The 10,205-nt window shown below is 35.0% G+C and overlaps 1 protein-coding gene across 4 annotated transcripts in view; it reads right to left on the bottom strand.

Moving 5' to 3' along the window:
• Positions 1–1,344: 1,344 nt before the first annotated feature.
• The window catches only part of LOC131159539 (2-isopropylmalate synthase A-like), a 63,720-nt gene continuing 54,859 nt past the window's right edge, over positions 1,345–10,205 (bottom strand). For all 4 annotated transcript variants that reach the window (XM_058114547.1, XM_058114548.1, XM_058114549.1 and 1 more), the window contains exons 11-13: positions 2,642–2,787; positions 2,415–2,552; positions 1,345–1,743 (exon numbers count right to left, since the gene is read on the bottom strand). In XM_058114547.1, coding sequence (XP_057970530.1) covers positions 2,420–2,552; positions 2,642–2,787 — 279 coding nt within the window. In that variant the 3' untranslated portion in view covers positions 1,345–1,743; positions 2,415–2,419. The remainder of the gene's footprint in view (positions 1,744–2,414; positions 2,553–2,641; positions 2,788–10,205) is intronic.

Here is a 10,205-nt window from a genome sequence, read left to right as displayed (position 1 = left end):
TATTGATGCAACATTGTATGCACATGCACAAGGACTTTCTAGAAAAAAATGTTTCTTTTATTAAAAGAAACTGAAATTGGCATTCTTTTTGTAAGTGGTAAAACACCCTTTTCAATTTTTAATAAAATAAAAAAAAACAAAATAATTTTTAAACCACAAAATTCACTTAAAAAAAAAAAAAAAGACCAACATCACTCATGCTCAACAAATTTTGAAGACTTCCCATTGTGAGAACATAACTTCGCCTTTACCAAGTAGCTTCTCTTCCTGACTATCAAGATCGATCCATTTTGCATCTTGCAGGTTCTGGACTTGAATGGTATTCACAAGTAGCATTTGAGTCTTGCCACTTTGGATAAGGCTTGTGAACCTTCATCAGTGGAAGGTGTACAACCAGGAGACGCTTAAGTAGTTGTGGGATCAATTTCGAATATGTTATGGATATAGGTTGAATTTTCCCTCTTTCCCTCTTGTGATTTATTTGCTTTTGTTCCAACTTCCCGACTTAGGTGGTTACAAGAGTAGGCTTTACCATCACCAATGGCTAATAAACAAAGACATTACATACAGCCTTTCTTTTTTTTTTTTTTTCACCTTTCATGCATTTCTTAGACCCCTCACCTTCACACTCTAATCATCATTTTTTTTTCAACTCCAAACCTCGGCGTTCCTTCATCCTAAATCCTTCAATTTTTTATGTATAACTTTATTATTTTCCGATCCTCACCATATTGACAAAACTTGCAGTAGTGCACCTAACAATCACATGAAGGCATAGGTTGAATTTTCACTCTTTCCCTCGTAATTTAGTTGCTTTTGTTCTAACTTCCCTACTCGACGAGAGTACCAATAAAGGGTTGGGGGGGGGGGGGGGGTGGTGTTGTTGAACCAATGACGATATTTCCTTCCACCTATATGCATATTCTTTGATGCTTTCATTCAATTGCTTCCTCAAATTGTAAAGTCATCCTATGTGTAGTCACACATGTTTATACTACAAAAAAAGCACCTCAACACCAAAACTCCTGTCAATTAACAATTCAAGTCCATATAGAATGCCAAAATTACACACTAAAATTCTATCATGTTGCACATGTTCCCCAAAACACAAACCTGTCAGCCAATAAACTTCAAATTCTTGTATAATTACACAAAAAAAACATGAGGGAAATTCCAAGGTACTTCTAGTTCTTGCTGAACATATTGGTTACTTCAAATGGAGTACTAATGATAACTATTAATTGAAAAAAGGAACAAAAGCCAAAGGTCACTTAATAGAAGCCTTGAACTTTGAGCAACAGATTCTAATGACGTAGCAAGCCTTCAAAGGTCAACACTGAGGAATGCCCATGAAAAAAAATTGCTATAGCTGGCAATACAACAACTAAGAGTTGCTACCCCCATCTTGTATAATTACACAAACAAAACATGAGAGAAATTCCAATGTACTTCTAGTTCTCGCTGAACATATTGGTTACTTCAAATGGAGTTCTAATGATAACTATTAATTCAAAAAAAGAACAAAAGCCCAAGGTCACTTAATAGAAGCCTTGAACTTTGAACAACAGATTTTAATGACGTAGCAAGCCTTCAAAGATCAACACTGAGGAATGCCCATAAACAAAAATTGCTATAGCTGGCAACACAACGACTAAGAGTTGCTACCCCCATCTTCTAGATCCCATGATGGTAATACAAATCAATACATGTCTTCCATCTCCACAATCCTTGATTTAGAGGAGCCTGAAAATGACATATTTGGGTGAAATGAGCTCAATTTTCTTACAAACTATAATATTTGTAACAATGATAAAAGCAACTCGCTGCTAATGTGCAAATTGATGTTAAAAAGCCCCAAATATTAGAAAAATTACAACCTACTTAAGTAACCACCGATTCTATAAATACAACTCACAAATTAGCACTATAAATTAATCATATAGATTTAAAGAAAGGTTAATAATAGTAAATGGTGCAAATTGATGTTAAAAAGCCCAAAAAATTAGAAAAATAATAACCTATTTAAGTAACAACCGATTATATAAATACAACTCACAAACTAGTACTGTAAATCAATCATACAGATTTAAAGAAAGGTTGATAATAGTAAATGGTATTTAAGCCAAGTTACGGGAGAAAAAAAAGGTGATTGAACGTCCAGTTTATGGATAGAAATTTCTAAGTGTACTAGTTTAAACATCAGTCAGTAACCAATAGAAATTTGGAAATAATCACGTATTGACATATCATACAACTAATTAGTTTCAAAAAGGCACTCAGCAAACAATTATCACCCTAAAGAGAAAAAATTGTACAAATTAAAAACACAAGCCAGAACCATCAAGTGAAGCGCATGGAACCTGTGACTCCAAGTATCTTGCATGTGCAAGCACCATTAAAGAAGTGATGAATACCTTCCTCAAACAGATACTTGAGACTCCTCTACATGATTCTTTGGTCCAGAGGGCATTTCAAAGCCTAATAATTTGTTTAATGCGCTTATATAGGCTCGAACACTGGAAACAACAATATCCATTCCTGCTCCAGTTCCACTGGGACAAAAAGATGAATAAGTACAATAGCTATTAGAAACATAAACAAAAATGCAAATTATGCAACTCAGTATAAAAGTATGGCATACCTAAATGTACGATGAATGGTTTCTCCAGTCAAAGCATGGGTTGCTGTGTGATTTTCCTCCCCACGAATTAGAACTCGGGTTGTAGCTATTGCATCTATGCCTTCTGTGACTGCACTCATGGAGTACTCAAGAAGGGTCACTGGAACCTGCATAAGGGAAGCAGAAGAGCAAAATAATGCCTAATGTCATGGATAAATACATCAACCAAGAAAACCCGAGTCCCCTTAAAATGTCGACCCGCTAGCATCCATTAGGAATTATTGGATTTATGAATGTCCAAACTAACCACCACAAATATACCATAAAGTAGAATCATTGAATGCCTAGTATTAGTAGTAGGACAATGACTTTGTCCCTTTCATCCAAATCCAGCAAAAAGAGCAAGGTCAGATTGAGATTTTTGGATTCCATTGTTTTCCTCAAGTATATGCCAAACTCTGCCTAGTCTCAGTAGTAAGACAATAACTTTGTCCCTTAGTCATCCAAATCCAACAAAAAGAGCAAGGCTAGATTGATATTTTTTGAAAGGATCTACTGTTTTCCACAAGTATATGCCAAACTGCCATGTAGAACAGGAGGAAAGCAAAACTGCCATAGCAGAAGGCAACTTTTACTTATGGTAATTATTGTTGCTAGATGTCAAAGGTGGGGAAAAAATGTATTCTTCTATTGGTGATCATAATGGCTGCAATCTGGAGGGGGTCATTCTGCACAGCAAATAGAATATATTGTTGCTTGATCATATTTTTTTTACACCATGGCTCCATTAGGGACAGAAAGCACAGGCTTCCAACACAGCCGGATTTGCATTTTGGGCGCACATTAATGGTTAGCAACTTAGCAATGAGCAACCAAAATCTATACCTGCAAATTTCAAAATGAGGAAAAAAGGGCATCTCAATTTTACCTCCAATATGGAATTTTCATTTCCACAAGCCCTCGAATTTTTATTAAAAAAAGTGAAGTATATATCAAATAAAATTACAAGATGGATGTCCATATTTGGAGATCCACATCCTAAAGCAATCTCCATTCTGCTGAGAAATTCCCATTCTCCCAAAATGTAGTAGAATATATAGCCATGCAAAAATCATTGCTACTCTCTGCCAACATCTCCATCATAACCAAGACCTCATTCTTCCTAATACTTTCACAACAAAGTCATCACCAGCAGATTTGAGAATTTCTGTCAGTAAAACCACATTCCCAGTGTTATCACTTAATGTCCACATCACTTAAATTGCAACCTCCACTAACCTAATACCACCTCTTCCACTAATCTTGCACTCACCAACTACTTCCATGGACCAGCCACTTTCACCTCCATCAGCATCCCTATTTTCAATCTTCTGCCTCACTTCTAGACAAAGACCCCAAACAAACCTATGGCACTACATAAAAATCATTTGTATGCATTACATAAATTGTTGGGAGCAATACGGAAATAGAATCACAAATAAGAATGATAACATCATATCCCATCATCAGGAATTGGAAACCAGAGACCCTTCCATACACAGTATCCTCGTATATTGGACAAATTTTAATGGTCAAATGACGGATGCAACACATCTTACTTAGGAGCAGTCCTCTCTCTCTACACTTAACCTGGTTTTGTCACTTCTGCATTTAATGCATTTTCTAGCTTCCCCTCCAGGGCAGATTTTTAGATCAATTAGTGAGTATGCATTCATTCCTAACTCGATATTCAAAGCAAAACAAAGCTAAACTCATCAAGCTATTTCAGGAACGCCTCCTGCCTTGCCTTTATAAACTGTCCATGTTCCTAATTGTAGGCAAACCTCTTTCTGGTAACAGTATCACAGATGACCCAGTGATTCTGGTATCAAATTTGTTTCTCCCTTTACAAACCTGTCAACAGCTCAGACTTGAACCAGATTCAGGTGATCCAAATCCTGTCCAGCAAAGGCTAAAATGTTGTCTAATTAATTTGATCCAATAACGCATGACTCCTACAAAATGAAATACAATTCCAATTCCAGAAAATACTTCATATATATTCCAATAGTCCAATGTATAATTGACCAATCACAGGGTAAGAGGAAAGGAGCCTAACTCATGGTTTTAAATAGAGGCTGCGACCATCAAGTTACCTCATTACGTAATGGTTTTTTCGATCCCCAATACTGTTACACCTTGCTAAATAGTTGGGAAGAAAAATCAGTTGTATCAGCCGTTACGAACGACTACAATTAAATAACCATTACAGGACTATTACACAAAAATGTTTTTTTTTTTTTTTAAATCTTCCTCATTTTTCTTTCTTTTTTTATTTTTTACTTTCACAAATTATTCTCGATAAGCTGTGTGAGGGGTGAAGATTATAATGAGGGCGATAATGATACAAAAATTATGTTTTTAATATTCACAAGAGATGCATTAATTAATAATTTGACATAAACAGTATTTTGTAAAATATTTATTTTGAGAATGTACTTGATTTAATTTTTATTTTTTATATTTTTTGAATTCAACCTTATTTTTATTTTCTTATTTTTTTCTCTGTTCAAGTTGTTAGTACTTTATTTATTTAATGATAAATTTTATGATTATATATTATAGGTTCAAAGCTTAGGTTATAATTTCATAATATAACTTATTAGTTCAAATCCATTAGATTTTTATTACTAACATATAAAATAGTAAATTTTTTTTAATTTATTGTTTTATTTGTATGTCTTATGTGTCCAATAGACTAGTGGATTGTACAATGAATTTTTATTCATTAATTTAACAAACATGTGATTAATGAAAAAGAATATATATATATATATATATATATATATTCTTTTTCTGTTAAAATCAGTTTAGAAACAAATGTAAAATTTGCTAGCTTTATTAAACAATACTAGTAAGTTGAAGTAGTAATTTAAAAGGCGTTCTTGAGGCGCGCCTGATGCGTTTTCAGCATAAAATGCCCTAAGGCGTAATAGGAAAGGCATAAAGCCTAAAATGCGTATGCATCATGGGAAAAGGTGTACGCCTCAGGAAGAAAAACACGCATTTCATGCCTCAAATGGGCTGGCGTACGCATTTCTAGAGCGTCAAAATCCCTTGACAAAGCTTCTTTCCTCCCCCTCTTGACGAAACTTCCGTAGCTCTCCCACGATTCCTCCAGCTCCTTCTCCCTCTCCGACGACTTGACGAAGCTTCCGTCGCTTTCCTCCAGCTCCTTCCCCCTCTCCGACGAGTCGACGAAGCATCTGTAGCTTTCCTCCAGCTCCTTCTCCCTCTCTGACGACTCGACGAAGCTTGTCATCTCTCTCCAACGAGTCGTGGATTCCAATTTGATCTGCCTCTGATATTTGGTCATTTACAAATTAGTGGAGGATCCATTAATTTGGGTTTTCTCTTCTTTTAGTAATGTGTCTCATGCTTATTTTTTAACATGTATTATTTGTGTTTATGTAAAATTGGCTTATATGATATTTAAAAATTATATATATATATATATTCATTATTTAAAATTTTTTCTCATTTTTTTACTATATATAAATTGATTTTATTTATTAATTATTTAAAAAAATATAGTCCCAAAATGCTTACGCCTCAACGCCTTGAGGCTTACACCTAGCCTCAAGGAGGGTAAAATGCCTCGCCTTACGCCTTCGCCTTTTACAACATTGAATGAACTAAAAAATCGAAAATGCTCTAAAACTTTTTTTAAGAGTTAAGAGCTTAAAACATGTAAATATACCAATATAAATAAGATTGTGTGCAAAACAAAAACAAAAAAAAAAGGGCATCACAGGACCAAAAGGCTCCCTGCTTTGCCAAGGTAGGTGGAGGGTCATCATAGTATTTTCTTGCTTTATTCAAAGAGGTAGTTTCCTTGGACTTGAATTCTTGACCAACCAATCACCTTACTATTGATCCAAGGCCCACCCTATAAAATTGTGCTTGGAAAAAAAAAAAAATTCACGACCATTATGCAACATCCGCTACTCCCATTTCCTTATACACCATAATCCTTACATTACGCTACCTACTACTGCTATTTAAAACCATGGCCTCAGTGTAGTCTATCTATACAACCTCTTTGTGATAGGGCTATTGACCAATTTTCTTGAAACATAATATGGGATAATCATTTCAAATGGTTTTTCATTTAAAGAATAAATAAAATGGTAGATACAGAAAATTACATTTTAATGCAATTAGGAAACCCAAAAGATGAGAGATTCAATCGTATCAATTTTGGAGAGTAGTGAAAAAATGCCCCCTCTCTCCTATTTGGGGTGTAAGTTGGGGCAACTTCCAATCACATTCTTAGGCCCTCCTTAGGTGCCACACTTATAGAAAAGCGAGTATAGCTCATGACACCTTTAATAAGCCAGGTATCAAATTTTCCAAATGGAATGCTTACCTTCTAGAGGGAGTAGATCAACTTATAAAAAGTGTTCTATTTAGTCTCTCATGTACTTCATGACCCTTTTTCCATCCTACAATTGGTGTCCCCCAAAATGGCAAGTATTGAAAATAGATTTCTTATAGTCTACAAGATAATTACGAGTGCTATCTTGCAACAGATGGGGTAAAGTAGTCAAACAATATCCTGGGGGGTGGATGACAACCCATTTAGGGTTTCCATTCGAAATACATGGGGGAGATGATGCTCTTTGTGGAGATGTTGTAGTAGCAAATAATGGAGAAGCTAGAAGTGAGTTCCCAATTCGGTGAAGATAACTATGGAATGAGTATTTGGAAGTTTATCACTAAGGCCTGGGAAGTTCTCTTTGAATCTATATCTTTTGAGGGAGAGGGATTGTAAATTCTATTCTCTTGGTCTTGTAGGATCAAATAAAGTTTGCATTTTTTTTGGATAGAAAAATAAATTATTAAGATAAAGAAGGTACAAATAGGATAAACAACATGTCTTCTAACAAGGAAAACTTTAAAATAGAATTCAAAAAGAAAAAAATATTTTTTCAAAAAAATAATTGAAATTATTTTGTAAGAAATCCCCTCTTTAATGAATAACACTCTTTTCAAATTGCTCAAACCTGCTCTGTCAAATCTTTTGCATAACCCATGTTTCACTCCATTACAAGTTTCAAATACCTGTCCTTTGAAAGCAATCAATTTTAACACCCATTTTATCCAATAAATCCAAACAATCTTCACAATACAACTATCCTCCATCTTAATTTTTTTGGATTAAAGAAGAGAATTATTAGTAAGTACCAAATAGGAAAGAAAGCAAGATGTCCTCCCATAATAGAGAAAAAAATAAATTTCCATCTAACCCCTTTGTGTACTCCAAAACAAACCTTGAAGTTGTAGCCCAAAGAAAAGAAAAAAAAATCACTATATCCCACAAGAAGAAAATTTAGATTACCAGTTTACTTAAAAGCTTAAGCATATAGGTTGTGGACCAACAATGTATTCAAGACTTAACAATAGTAGGCTAGCAGCCCACTTGCAAGTGGAGAGAAACATAAAATAAACAACACTCATTACAGGAAATAAGATAATTCTTAACAACAAACGCAAGCGACAAGGACCTCCTGACAACCATGGTACTCATACCAATTTTAAATTACCACTTCATCTAAAAGCTTAAGCTGTTAGGTTGGACGCAAGCAATGTATATCGAGCATTAACAAGAAAGGAGGTTTGTACTCCAAAATTCTACTATTCTTCTCTTTCCACGAAACCCAAAGACTAGAAAACTAGAAACAATGGTGCAATACATTCCCTTCTCATATGAAAGCCCTGATATTCATCCATATAAAATCACCCGAATAAGGACAAAATTACATTTTGCCAAGCTTGCATCAAAGTTCTGCAGCCATCTCACAATGAAGAAACAAACATTCATTTGTCACATTAAGAACAAACACATCATACAGATATCTGAAGTAACTATCTTACTAGGCTTTACCACTTGCAACAAACCACTATTATAAATTCTGTTAACAAAGTCTAAGCGAGTACCTTGATTTCACAAGGAATTTTAGCAATCCAAATTGTTTTTTTTTCCAAAGAAAAAGATAAAAAAGGGACATCAACAAAATGCAACAAAAAATAAAAAGACCAGAAAGAAATTCCATAATTATCCCATTTCCAGGCTCTAAAATCATGTTTAGGGTGAGAGGCAAAAGAATTAAGAACATCCATCAAGCTAAAAAAGGTCATACACTTTCCTCTCATTGAGATTTCAACAAAAATATCCAAAGAAAAGCTCCCTCCATATAATAAAAGGAGGCAATCACAGCATTATGAGTGTAAGATGGTTGATACAAATAGGAAACATGACAAACAAAAAAACATGCCCGACCCAAAGATCTTCTTGGAAATAAATAAAATTGTTATCAGCAACCCTATATCAGGGAGGAAAGAACATATCAGAAATTTAATAAACAAATTTCCAAGGACTCACATAAGGATCCTTCAACATCCCATGGCTCCCACCCATTGTGATGAAAACACATGCATACTCTTTATTTGTCAACTAAGATCCACTCATCACTTTCTTATTCACTCCAATTTGCCAATCCCCACCGATGAGAGAAGATGAACTGGCTTCTTCCAGACAGGGAAAGGATAACAAATCATCTCCTATATTCTTCCACTCGCTGATCTCCCAATTATTTACACAAATAATCTCAATATTTTTCAATTGAAGTGCTCGTCTATCCCAAATATTTTCCAAATTGGGTGTGCTAGACACGAGAGATCGCATCATACCAGAATCCATTTTTGACCAGATGTGCAGGAAATTCATCTAACCATAATCATTCACACCCAAAAACAATATCAACTTCCTCTCTTCATCAAACTCGTTACGTCATTTTCTACCCTCCACACATTTGTTTCCATTTCCATGATCTCCCTAAAGAGCCATTTACTGTAACATTTAAGAAGCTCCCACCACTATTCCATTTAATTTTTTTAATGTGCAGCTCTTCTTGATTTTGCTGCTTTAAAAGCAGATGCAGCCCAATCAAATTTAATTGCCTTCATCCATCATGCATCCTTCTCAGAATTAGCACACCAAGATTAAGAAGATACCCATCAAAACTGAACCATCTCAAAAACCACCACTAAACATTTCCCAGTCATCATCACCATGGATTCCAAGCTCTTGCCTATTAATGTCAATACATGAAATTAATTGTTCTTGATTAGGCCCAAGAACCTTCAATCGATATGACATCAGGTTGCACTTCAAAACCCTCAAATGATAGAATCCTGAACCTGCTTTATTTGAACTCCTTCACACATGAAAATGACTTCTAGTCATGTGTTTGATAAGATATCCTTTCCTTTGGAACCCCCATCAAACAATTGTGAATAAGCAGATTGGGTGATCATTGTTGAGAGATTAAAGCATTAGACAACATTCTTTGCCTGAGAACTGTTTTGAATCTTGATGACACTTAAATAGAGTTATGATGATCATCAAGAGGTCTTTCTTGAGCACTGCCAATTATCACCAGCTATACGGTATGATGCCTCCCCTGAACCACCCTGTTGATTAATAGTTGTAGACTTCTCTCGTTTCCATTTTACCACAGGCTTATCTAACAGCCCATCATTT

This window comes from Malania oleifera, chromosome 7, assembly GCF_029873635.1.
Source record: "Malania oleifera isolate guangnan ecotype guangnan chromosome 7, ASM2987363v1, whole genome shotgun sequence".
Taxonomy (NCBI): Eukaryota; Viridiplantae; Streptophyta; class Magnoliopsida; order Santalales; family Ximeniaceae; genus Malania; species Malania oleifera.
Note: the sequence above shows the minus strand (reverse complement) of the source record. Positions and strands in the feature narration are given on the sequence as shown.